We start from the raw sequence: 13,025 nt of genomic DNA, 5'->3' as shown, positions 1-13,025 counted from the left end.
AGACTCCCTTGATTAAAGATTTAGGTACAACTAACTCAGCATTTGACTTGGAAGGAGTTTTTTTTTTTGTGTTTTTTGCACAATAGGGTCCATCATTCCAGCCAATTCTAAAATAGTCATGACTGTCCTGCTTTTTCTTTAAAATATACTCTAATCTTTTCCAAATTTCAAATTGGTTTAAAATATACTCTAATCTTCATTTTCTTCTTATATTTGTTAATTGTTTATATCTTCCACATTGGTTCGAACAACCACCCCCCATATTTTGGTCTCGAACTCACTCCAATAATTTCCAACCAATGCCTTGTAGCCAGCTGGCCATGACCTAAGTCCAGTCTGACAGTAATTTTTAAAAAATAATTCTACTTATCATCTTTATATATTATATATATTTTTTATTTTTTCTATAAGTATGTGATGATTGAATGATTAGTAAAATAATTCAATTATTTTAATAAGAATAAAATAAAATAAAAATAATAATAAATTATTTTAAAATATATAAAATTTGCGATATAGAATGTTTGAAAACACAAGTCACCGTCAGCCCACTTTCAAAAATTTGACCTAAAAGAGATATTCCAACATGGCATGCGAAAGTTTGAGGGTCCCACTAAATTGTTCTCTGGCTATTGGTAGTTACCAAGTGCCAATCCACACATTTCACACACAATATATCCGAAGAGGATATTGTGTACGTGGCTTTTTTTTTTTTGTATGACGGGAAAAACACATCTTGGATGTAGGTATAAATGTATGGTGTAACTTGAAATGCCATAATAAATGCAAGTCTCTATCATTCGCGTTTAAAGTGATAGGCTTGGCTTTATTGAAACAGTTTTCCTGGGAAACAAACAGGGTTTCAGTGACAAACTTCCTTGCTTGCCAAAGAATGTGTTTTCCATACGAAATTATAATTTTTATATGCATACCTATAAATTCTAGTACTGTCACCTCGATTCACAAATATCGTCAATTCATAGGGGGGACTGATTTGAGTCATACATTTATGTGAACACCATCTAAATAGATAATATTCTCTATTTAAACTTTTAAATTTTTGTAAAAAAAAAAAAAATTATTCTCATCAGTCACTATTTATCACTACACGCTTTACACTCTATGAAAAACACCCATATACCCTATGAAAAAGTTATAGGTAGGGTGCGAGAGTGAATAGTAACTGATACATAATAAATTCTTTTTGTAAATTACATTGCCTTTAAAATTTTTTTTTTTTTATTATTATAAAAGGTTTGATTTCAAAGATGGGAACTGAGAAGTTGCAATTACATACTCTCTTTGTTGTTTAAAAGAGGTTTTATTAAAATGAAACCATATCCTAGAAAGAAAATAACAATAAATTCATCGAATAAATTGAATATAATTCAACATGGTAAGATTCTATGGTTTTCAATTTTATCATTTCACTCGTTTGTTTGTAAATTTTTTCAACAAGAACCAGTCGCATTTCATTATTAATCTACTGGAAATTGGAATTGAGTTACTTGAAAGAGTTGACAAATCATATGAAGCCTAAAACCATTTCTAACTAAATAAATAAATAAAAAATAAAGAAATAGATTTTGAGTTCTGCTATATACAATCATTTTTGTATATTTTTTACATACTCACTCCACTGATGTGATTGGCCAAATCAATTATTTTATATTAATAAAAGCAATGCAGCCAACTATATTAGTAGAGTGCACAAAAAATACATAAAAGTGACTACACATGATATATTTTTCTTTTTATAGATTTTAGAGTTTGTAAATTCTGCATACTCCCTTTGAAAAAATAACAAACTTGAGATCCACGTAAAAATTGCGCGCTTAGATTATAACATTACTCTTAGAAATAAATTGAAACCTAGAAAATAAGATTAAAAAGAAGAGAGAGAAACATATAAAAACCAAAACACACTTTAAAAGAAACCCAAAATTAGTGATGAAATTAAAAACTAAAACAACAAAATTATAAAGAAAATGAAAAGATAACATACAATGAAAAACTAACATACTGATTGAAAAAACAAATAACGACAGACAAAATTTATAATAAAACAAAAGGAAAAGAATTATTTAAATTTAAAAGAGTTATTATATTCTTAAGTTAATATGTAGAATACACCATTAACATTATTTAAATAACTAGATTTAGTTTGTAAAATTTAAAATTTAAAATTTATCTTTTAAATCAAATTATATTATATAAATATTTTATTATGTGTGTTGTACATAGCGACTTAATAATAGAATGAAAAAATAAAAAAGTGTGCAACCCCGCAAGCCGCATGTAATGGGGGAACCTACTAGCCATTTTCTCGAGAAAAAATATTTGCAGCAGCTTACTATTTATCACACACTCAACACACTTAGTGTATTGAGTTAAAAAAAAAAAAAATTTTGAATGCATAGTGTGTGAAGAGTGTAGGCTGATGCATAGAATTACTATTTTCTCGAACCCCTTCCCCCCAGCTCCCTCCGCTACAAATCAATCTCTACTTTGTAGTAGGGCTGTACAGAAATCGACAGCACCGGCTGCCACCGACGCGAACCGACCGGCCGCGTCAAGAACCGGCCGGAACCGGTGGAGAACCGGTCGGCGTGCGGGGGAAATTTCAAGAAACCGATGTTCAGCGGTTCGGTCTCGGTTTGAAGCTGGACCGGACCGCTGAACCGACCGATATAATAAAATCTTTTTTTTTTTTAATATACCCTTATCAAAACGGCGTCGTTCCACTTAAGTTTAAGTTGAATGGCACCGTTTTAGTTAAAAAGTACTGCAACTGATACGGGAAACGACGCCGTTTGGCATTAAACCAAACGTCGTCGTTTTATTAAGGACGCAAGCAAAAAATAATAAGTCTGAAACGATGCCGTTCCACTTAAACTTAAGTGAAACGGCATCGTTTCGTTAAGAGTATTCTTCTTCTCCCGATCTTCTTCTTCCCGAACTCGCCTCTGTAACCCTCTCTCTCTCTCTCTCTTCTGTAAGTCTCTCTCTCTCCTATGCATCTCTCCCTCTCTCATTCTCTCTCATAATTATCTCACTAGAACTGCCAAAGAACCGACGCCGACCGAGAATCTGCAGAGAACTGCCTCGATCGGTGTCCTCCTCGCCATCGACCGGTTACGGTCGGCACCTCATCCATTTTTCCAGATGTCGGTCGGCGTTGATTTTGCCCAAAAATCGCGCCGACGACGTCGGTTTTCACCCCTACTTTGTAGTATTTCCCACTTCATTTGGCTTTGGTATAAACAATTAATTATTCTATTTTTAAATTGATGTACAAAATACGCTATTGTGAAATTATTAATATTTTCAAAAATTTAAACTCATGAAAAGTGATAGATTTAATTATTTATATTATATTTTTAATACTCGTTCTCACATGTGGGCTAAACTCTTTCTTAATGGATAACCCAACACGTAAAATATTTAAATAAATATGATATAATACAAAATCAGGATTCAAATTTATAATCTCTATTTTTATATCATGTAAAATCACTAGTTATTTCAAAACTTTATATTGATAGGAAGAAATAGATTTAATTATTTGTATTATATTTTTAACAGCTATTAATATCACTTAAATAATAATATTTGACGTCTGAGATTCAAATTTTAAAATTTTTTTAAATTAAATAATATTATATAAATATTTTATTAAGTATGATTTATACATCAATTTGAGAATATAATTTTTTAAAAAAATAATTCCGTCCATGTAAATTTATTTTTATAAACATCTATGTAAAATTAGTATTATCTCTTCTTTAATTTGGTCTCTGATCTCTTAGCTATATAATAATATATTTTAAAATTATTAAGCAAAATTTGCTTTTAAGAAAAATAAACCTCTTACGAAAGAGAACTGACGTCGGCAAGTGGTTTTGTTTTGTCGTTTTGGCGTGTGGCGAAAGAGAGAAGAGAGAAGGACTGAAGGAGCAGCTTGGCGGGAGGGGACAGTCTGGCGTACTTATCCTTATGCCTCGGTTTCCACGATTATCTACTATTCTACCCTTCCGTTCTCTCTATTTACACTTCTACCCTTCCGTTCTTCCTTTACCGTATCATCCATCTCCGTATTCCATGAAAATGACACGGACAAGACAGAGTTGGTCAACTACGGAAGACGAGAGCCACCGGTGGCTCTCGGGAGCTACCGCTAGCTCTAATATATATATATATTTTTTAATTATTTTTTATAGAAATATTTTAAATATTTTTTAATATTTTAAAAAATAAAATAAATTTAAAAATTATTAAAAAACATTTTTTAATCAGAAAATAAATAAATAATTAATTAAAAAATATTTTCTTAATCACGAAATAATATTATGATATTTGTTATTTTTTTTAAATATTTAAAAGTATTAACAAAATCTATATAAAAAAAAACTAAAAAAATATACATAAAAAAATATATATTAATGCAAGCGGTAGCTTCCAGCGAGAGCAGGAGCGGGAGCGGGACGCTTAGCATTTCCTATATATATATATTTTTATCTTATTTCAATTTTAAGCAATCATCTTTGAATACGATTGTAATATAAAAAAAAGGAAACTGAATTTACACGTAATTACATGTGTTAAAAAAAAATCAACTGATCATTAAGAAGAGGGCATGTGCTAAATTTTCAAACATTAAATCCAGATCTTAGGTAATAATGGATATTGTGTTGGGAATTTTTCCACCTATAGTGGTTATAGTCAGCATGAGTTTTCTACTGGTAGTTGAAGCCATTATTCAACAATGTATATGGGTAGCTTTTAACCATTTTTTATAGTTATCATCTATACCATATTTTACAATCTAAGTAGATAAATAATATTCTTGTTTGGATTTTAGGATATATAAACACAACGATACGTATTTGATGATATTTATTGAGTAACTAATGCGATTTATGAGTGCAACGTAGGCTTAGAGTGACAAACATATAGAAATATAAAGCGTATTTTACATCATTTATTGAGTATTTAATGTTATTTAATAAATTTATTCGTGCAGTTATAAATATTGTAAGACTCATTTTATATGTCTATCTCTTTCTCATTTTATGTTTTAGAATTTGAAATAAACTTGTTGGGATTATGAATCTCGTTACTCTTACATTTTCTAAAAGAGAAATTCTATTTGCAGTCATGAGTGAGTGATTGCATGTACACTCTCATTAATGAATGATGGTAAAAGAAAAAAAAATCATTTTAAAAAGAAAAATTATATTTATAATCTCCAAGTGAGGATTGTGTGTACAAATCAATTGATATATTTCATTAAATAGAAATTATTGTAATTTGATAAGGATATTATTGTAATTTTAAAAATATTTTAAAGATAAAATTATTTAGGCATGCATGAGCAGTCATCATTTAGGGACGGTAAGTAGCATTACTATTTTAAAAATGATATCATTGTAATTTTAATTTTTTTTTAAACATAATTATACGAACTTGCGTGAACAACCACCAATTTGGAGATTGTATGTAGACTAACTCAATTATAAAAAGGAAAAAACTATTTTACCTCCTAACTTGACCGCTCTAGTTGACCGCTTGACAATTTTTTTATTTTTACTTAGTGATTAAGGAAGTGATTTTAAGTGTATTGATGTATTTTTTTATTTTTAAAAATATTTAAAAATATTATAAAAATGTGAATAGAAAAAATGGAAAAAAAAATTTGAAAAAGCAGTATCGGTCAAAATGAGCGGGTTACTCTGGGCATTTTATAATTTTAATATGCATGTATTTTAAACTACAGATTTGAGTATAAATTACAAAGAATATGCATCCATATATAAGCAACATCCTTTCCATATAAAGTGAATCAAAGAGGAAATGAGTTATAAAAGCCAAAAGATGAATGGGATGTCTTCCTTTTTTGAAGCAGTGCATGCCGTGACTGAGCCATGACCAAATAAAGCAAAGCTTAAAGATATGACAACCCTTTTGAGTTAAATTGAGAAAGGGAAAGCTTCTTTTTGACAATAACTTAAGTTGGGGACACCAATTTTGCCAGTTAAAAAAAGTTAAGCACAGTTATGATTGGATTTTATTGCTTTCATTGAAATTTATTGCCATAATTAATTAGCATCCTAAATCACATGTCATGTGATTCCAGATTTTCTTAATATCTCCATCACTGCTTGATAGCAACTTGTCCCAATGCAAATTGGGATTTTTTTTCTTTTATTTTTAAAATATGATTCTATTATTCCGTCTTAAAAAATAAATAAAAATTTGACTCTCGAGCTTGTGTAAAACGCATCTAATAAAATGTTTACATATAATATAATTTGATTTGAAATATAAATTTTGAAATTTAAATATTATAAATAAAATACTATAATTTTAAGCGCTTAATTTATAATCTAATTACTCATAGTTGAATATATTATAATTTATAGATTCTAAAATTCGAAAAAAATATATATCAATCATCGACTATTAAGTAGACAATTATTAAACCTATGATTTGACAATACAACTAGGACACACCTTAAACGTGATTATATGAATATCTTATTATTATTATTTTTAAGTATATTTTTAACATTTTTAATTATTAAGAAAAAATTAAAAAATATATATAATTTTATTAATAATCAATTACTTAACCATTAAATAAAATAAAAAATAAAAAAAATCAAATATAGAAAAAAGTAAATTAATAGTAAATAAAGAGTAATCTTTATCATTTTTTTAGAATTATGTTACACATAAACTTTATATTTTATACTTCAGTTAAAAAATACGTGATTTTATTTTTTTATTATTATATCTTATATTTTATGAAATATGAAGATAAAAAAATAAATTTATATATCCTTAAATGATATATATGAGTTTGAGGTTTATATATAGATTTTTTTTTTTTTTTTTTCCTTATATGAACATGCTGTCTTATGTATCACAAATCAGCAGGTAGGGGTATTACTGTCAGTTCATTGCACAATTCTTAAATACCGAAACATGCGAAGGATTTGATGTTTTCGTTTAGGTGGAATAGTGAATTGAGATTCCATAAAAATTTAATTAATTTTAAAAAATGTATAATATATAATAAAAAATTTTAATTTTTATATGAAAAATATTAAATATATTTAATAATATATTAAAAATTATAAAATTTAAAATTTAAAATTTAAATTTAAAAAATATTAATAAAATGAGTCTCATAAATAAAATTATAAATAAAAATATAATTATATATACTATTATTTTTTTTATATTACGTTTACCTCTTTGAAGTTCGAATTGAAAAAAATTGAATTGTAATTTAAAAATATTAAATTATTTATTATATTTTATATAAAAATTTAAAAAAATTATAATAATAAAATGAAATAAAATAAATATTTTTTTATTGATTGTATTGAAAGAGTTCTTGTCGCGTACTTCACTTGCACTCGGAAGCCAGAACTCGAACAGCTGTAATGGCACTTTCGTAGATACATGCGAAATTCAAGCCCGAAAAATGACGTCTGCCATCCAGAAAACCCCCATTTTTCTCTGCGAAGAATAAAGAAAAATAAAAGAAAAACCGAAACGGAAACACGAAAACCACTGAACAGAGGAAGGGAAGCAAGAACTCAGAGAGAAAGAGAGACAGTGTAAGCATTAATGGCGGAGGGGAAGAGAGAGAGAAGCGCAAGCAGCGAGGAGAGCGTGAAGCTGTTCGTAGGTCAGGTGCCGAAGCACATGACCGAGGCTCAGCTCATCGCAATGTTCAAGGAGTTCGCTCTCGTCGACGAGGTCAACATCATCAAGGACAAGGCCACGCGCGCCTCACGTGGTTCGTTTTCTCCTTCCTCTCACTCACATTCTGGATTCTCCTTCCTTCCTCTCTGTCTCTAGTATGCTCTTTGGTTCCGAATGTGTGATTTGCCTAATCTGTTCGATTTCCGTTGAGATTCGTTGTGCTCGAGTACCGTTAAGACTCCGTTTAAGAACCCTAGTTTTCTATTATTTTTCTCATTCTTCCAGGGTGTTGCTTCTTAATATGTCCGTCGAGGCAAGAGGCGGATAAGGCCGTCAATGCGTGTCACAACAAGAAAACTCTCCCTGGGGTTAGTGCAATTCTGATCTCCGTGCGTGTGCTTCTTTTGTCTTAATTCTGAACATTGCAAGTATATTTGTATTGGAAACTGGAAAGTTAGCTCTTTTGGGAAGTCACCGATCTTGACCTGATGACCTCCAAGTGGTAAAAGACTTCACCCACGGAGTTATTGAAACAATGCTGTATATTTTGGTTAATGTTTGGCGAAAAAAGTTAGCAGTAATTAGATAATGACCATTTATAGCAATTGATAGCCAGGTTTCAACATTCAATTCAGAAACAACGGCTTAAGTTGTCTCCTTGGGTAGATTTACTGTATCATAAATGGCTACAGTGTGGGTGTGGAACATGTACACGCAAATGCATTGTTGCTTGTATAAGGTCCGGTAGCATATGGACTTTGATTGCTGTGACTCGATTTCATCCAGTAAATACTTGGATAGATTCTTGTTTGATTAAAAATAAGTCAATTCGCCTGTGCACCCCTTGGATTAGTCGGGATGCTGTTTGCGGACACTCGGTGCCAATAAAAAAAAACTAAAAATAAGTCAATTAAATCCAACTTGTGGCAGAGTAGCAAGACAAATGACACCAAATGAGAAATTGGCCAAGTATTGTGCCTTGAGATTAGTTTATGTTGATTAGTGGGAGATAATTAACGTTGAAAAACCATTGTCTACTTGCATTATCCCAAGAAATGAACAACCATTTTCCTTTTTTGGTTGTGAAATAATGAACAGAAAATTAGATAAGGTTAAAGGCATGTAAGGAGAATGCCAATCAGCCTGAGATTGATTACAGTGCTGTGGTAGAGTTTATTTATGCTCACATCATGCGTAATTTATCTTTTGGTACAATATGTGCACCAAGAACATGGCTAGCAGATTGATATATGGACCAGTGTTGTTAAAAATGTGTGCTTATGCAACTTTGGCAATTTTCTTACCTAGGTATTAAAGTGACTGGCGGAGCCCTATGTAGGCCTTGCTGGACCTTCAAGTGATTGCCCAGGCAAGCTTCTCATTTGGGCTCTTGCCTTTGCCTATATAGCAATTGTGATATGATCTGTAGTGATTCATCCATGCAAATCAAGTTAGTCAAAAGTATTAAAAAGGACAGATAGTAAGTTTGTACTCGAGTACTCGGCACCCTAATTCTTTTGCCCCAGAGTCTAATGTACTTATTATATAATCTCTTTCATATTACTGTATGATATGCTCTTGTTTTTCTCACTCTGATTGTAAAGTGTCCTTATCTCTGTCTAATTCAGGCATCTAGCCCGTTGCAAGTGAAGTATGCAGATGGCGAGTTGGAAAGACTAGGTGTAATATTCACCATTTTAATTATGTATTTTGTACTTAAGATGGTTACTATGAATTGTTGCTGCTTTGGTTCTCCTTCCTTGCCTGATGCTTTTCTTTTCTCCTTCATGAAGTCTTTGTACATCATATGTTATTTACGTAAAAAACTTTTCGCTGTCCCTGCTATCCAGAGCACAAGCTTTTTGTTGGCATGCTTCCAAAGAATGTTTTGGAAGCTGAAGTTTCTGATCTCTTTTCTGAATATGGAACTATAAAAGACTTGCAGATATTAAGAGGTTCTCAGCAAACTAGTAAAGGTACTAGTTTCATAATCTTGGATTTTCTTCTTGATTGGTTGCTTGTAAGCCGCATAAATCTTAACTCCTACAGTTCTCAGCCTATTCATTGGTTGTTCTGCATGTCTTTTCACAATGTAGGTTGTGCATTTTTAAAGTATGAGACGAAAGAGCAAGCAATCGCAGCTCTGGAGGCTATCAATGGAAAGCATAAAATGGAGGTTCGTGATATTATAAAAATTCTGGTGGCCATTCATTTAGAACCATCTTGTCTATTGTTATTAGTTTTTCCCAGGTAGTTGGGCTATTTTGTGGTTGCTGCAAATCTGATCGTCAACCTCTCCTATATTAGGGATCAAGTGTGCCTTTGGTTGTCAAATGGGCAGATACTGAAAAAGAAAGGCAAGCTCGGAGGGCTCAGAAAGCTCAATCTCAGGCTTCTAATGTGCCAAATACTGATTCACAACATCCTTCATTGTTTGGAACTTTGCCAATGGGTTATGTTCCTCCATATAATGGATATGGCTATCAGGTGAGTCTCACTGTCATGTATGTGCTAATAATGTAATATGCTGGAACTTGTGGGCATGTATAAAAACCTGTTAGCACTTTCTAACCATGCTCCATTATCACACTATCTTGCCCTTCAAGAAATTGTTTCGTTCTTGTATGGTTGCCATTCACACTGTTTTGACTTTTGATCTACTATCTTTGTGCGTTCAGAATGTAACGATCATCTCTTCTTTCTATAGGCTCCTGGAACTTATGGACTTATGCAATACCGCCTGCCACCAATGCAGAATCATTCTGGATTTCATAATATCTTTCCCACAATAAACCAAGGAAATGCCTTGCGTGGAGTTACGCCTGAACTTGGCACCAATATGGCCCCTAGAAATTATGCTATGCCTCCTGCAAGTTATGTGGGCTCTGCTTATCATGGGATACCGGGTCTTCAGCATCACATGGCATATCCTGGTGGAATGATGAGTCATCGGCCTCTAAATGCTTCACTTGGGTCAGTGCCACCTGCTGTTATGAACAGTAATCCCACGGCATCTTCGAACACTGGTAAAAGTTCTGGGGGTCAGGTTGAAGGTTGTTATCTGTATATTGTTCTTGTTTTTTTTTTCCTGCTTTTTTATTTGATGCTTTCTTTAGGGGGAAGTCTGGGTGGTGTTATTAAGTATTTTGTCTCCTCTTACTTAGGTCCACCTGGCGCCAATCTATTTATTTATCACATACCTCAAGATTTTGGAGATCAAGAGCTTGCCAATGCTTTCCAGGCGTATGGTAGTGTCTTGAGTGCTAAGGTTTTTATTGACAAAGCAACTGGTGTTAGCAAATGTTTTGGTGATCACATTACCTAGTTAACTTTCAATCTGACATAAGTTCTTCTGAGATTTGTCTCTAATCATTCACTATTTACTTACCCCCAAAAAATTTTCATTCACCATTTTCAGGGTTTGTCAGCTATGACTCACCTGAGGCTGCTCAATCTGCCATTACCGTGATGAATGGATTCCAATTAGGTGGTAAAAAATTGAAGGTTCAGCTTAAGAGAGATAATAAAGAGATTAAATCATATTGAACTGAAGGTGAGTAATGGAAGAAAGCAGAATTCTTGTTTATATGTGGTCGCATTCAACCAGGTCATATTGGTACCACGACAGCATCATCATTTGGAGCAGACAAGATAATCTGCGGTTATATGCCGTGCTCCATCCTACTTGTAATTGCCTCATGGGACTGAAACCCCAGAAACTTGTAATTCATGGCCCATTCTGTGCCAGTACAATATGTAATTTATGTATCATGGAAGTTCATTTAGACATTAAATATTAATTTATTGATTTTTCCCAGAGAACATCTGTTAGCTGTATAATTTCATGGAAACATCCATGACAAAATGATTTTTTGCTTCATTTTTTTTTTTTTTGCCTTTTACACAGCTACATCAACTATGCTTCATTATATATTCTTCGTTTTCTCATCAGTGTAATATTGACAGGTAAGATTTTTATTACTCTTCCGAAAAAAGTATTTACAGGTGTAAACTATCCTGTTTGAAGTTAAATACCAAGTTTCTAGTTCCTCTTTATTGAAGGCCCACAGTGCATTGTGCTCTAATTCTGCACTTTTTCCTCTATGTAAGTCATTGTAGTTACTGTGTGTGTAGTGTGACATGCCTGTGAAATTGTAGATATTTAGCATTCGCCCTTAGATTTTTATGGAGATGGGTGTTTCAAAAGGCAAGTTAATTAAACCATTTGTCCATGTTTCATCTGGTGGAGGCGTATGCCCATGTGGCCACGTCCATCTGGGTTCATGACATGCTTTTGTAACCCAAAGCCAGTAAGCTTGCAATTGAATTTAGGGTTTTATCAAATATATGTTTGATTATCTTCATCAACTTATAGTAAATATGGTTGCCTTAAGAATATTGATTATTCCCCATCACATGCTAGTAGCTAATCTTCTCTCAGTCATTCATTTCAAAACGTAATATATGTTTTGTAAGTGGCTCATTTGGTGTTCAGGTATTTTTCTATTTTTGAAGTCAGCGTGTTTTTTGTTTGTAATTTGCTTTTGTTAATGAGTTTTTATGAGCATGAACATTGCTGTTGTAGGATATTGGGGACTCTGCATCTCAGGTCTCTGTTGCTGCTTTCTTGCTTTAACCAATCTGATATACCAAGCAAGACTGAGGATGTTTATATTAACTGAGAAAAGATTGAAAAGAAGCACTTTCACATTCAATCGGGTAAAAAAATTGGTGAAGGTATTGTGCCTTTGGACTTATGAAACCTCATAATTTCCTTGTTTAATGCTTTTAATTTTAGCCAATCGTGTAACTGAAACTCATCTTGAACCATGAGATTCTATTTTATCCATGCTGGTTTAGATAATGATCTTTTGATATGTTTTTTTTTCCATTATGATGAATATCCTTTCTTTTTTTCTTTGCATCAATATCATGAATTATTGTCTAGCCCACATACTCTTTCAGATTATTACCAAGTGATGTTCCTTTCTTGAAACTTCTATCTTTCAATGTCAGAAATAGGAATGGTGGTATGCAGGCTTGGTCTTTGTATTAACTGTTTAAGTTGCTCATTTAGAGTTAGGCCGCAGCCAATATTGGGAAAAGAACTCTTTGCACCCCCCAACCACCCGACATTTTATATTTTGCACTCCAAACTACCAAAACTGACACTGCAACTTTTTGGAAGTTAGAGGCTGCAATGTGTTGGTTTTCGTAATTTCAGGAGCAAAGAGTACAAGTTTTATTTTTTTAATAAGTAATGCAAAGTGTACAAGTATGAATAAAGAATAAAACAAAGAGTGCAGCAG

General features: G+C 32.2%; 1 protein-coding gene across 4 annotated transcripts; it reads left to right on the top strand.

Moving 5' to 3' along the window:
• Positions 1–7,550: 7,550 nt before the first annotated feature.
• Positions 7,551–11,535, top strand: LOC109007695 (RNA-binding protein BRN1). 4 transcript variants are annotated; one of them, XM_018987474.2, is made up of 9 exons: positions 7,551–7,810; positions 8,002–8,084; positions 9,345–9,396; positions 9,567–9,692; positions 9,813–9,892; positions 10,024–10,203; positions 10,424–10,742; positions 10,881–11,024; positions 11,135–11,535. In XM_018987474.2, the coding sequence occupies exons 1-9, from the start codon at positions 7,639–7,641 to the stop codon at positions 11,260–11,262; spliced, it is 1,284 nt and encodes a 427-aa protein (XP_018843019.1). In that variant the 5' UTR covers positions 7,551–7,638; the 3' UTR covers positions 11,263–11,535. The 4 variants fall into 4 exon arrangements, with proteins under 4 accessions (XP_018843019.1, XP_018843023.1, XP_018843018.1 ...); XM_018987478.2 differs by having other exon boundaries at positions 10,424–10,769; positions 10,881–10,984; XM_018987473.2 differs by having other exon boundaries at positions 10,424–10,769.
• The last annotated feature ends 1,490 nt before the right edge of the window (positions 11,536–13,025 follow it).

Source organism: Juglans regia, chromosome 11, assembly GCF_001411555.2.
Source record: "Juglans regia cultivar Chandler chromosome 11, Walnut 2.0, whole genome shotgun sequence".
NCBI lineage: Eukaryota > Viridiplantae > Streptophyta > Magnoliopsida > Fagales > Juglandaceae > Juglans > Juglans regia.
The sequence above is the reverse complement of the archived record's forward strand: the minus strand, read 5'-3'. Positions and strand labels throughout refer to the sequence as shown.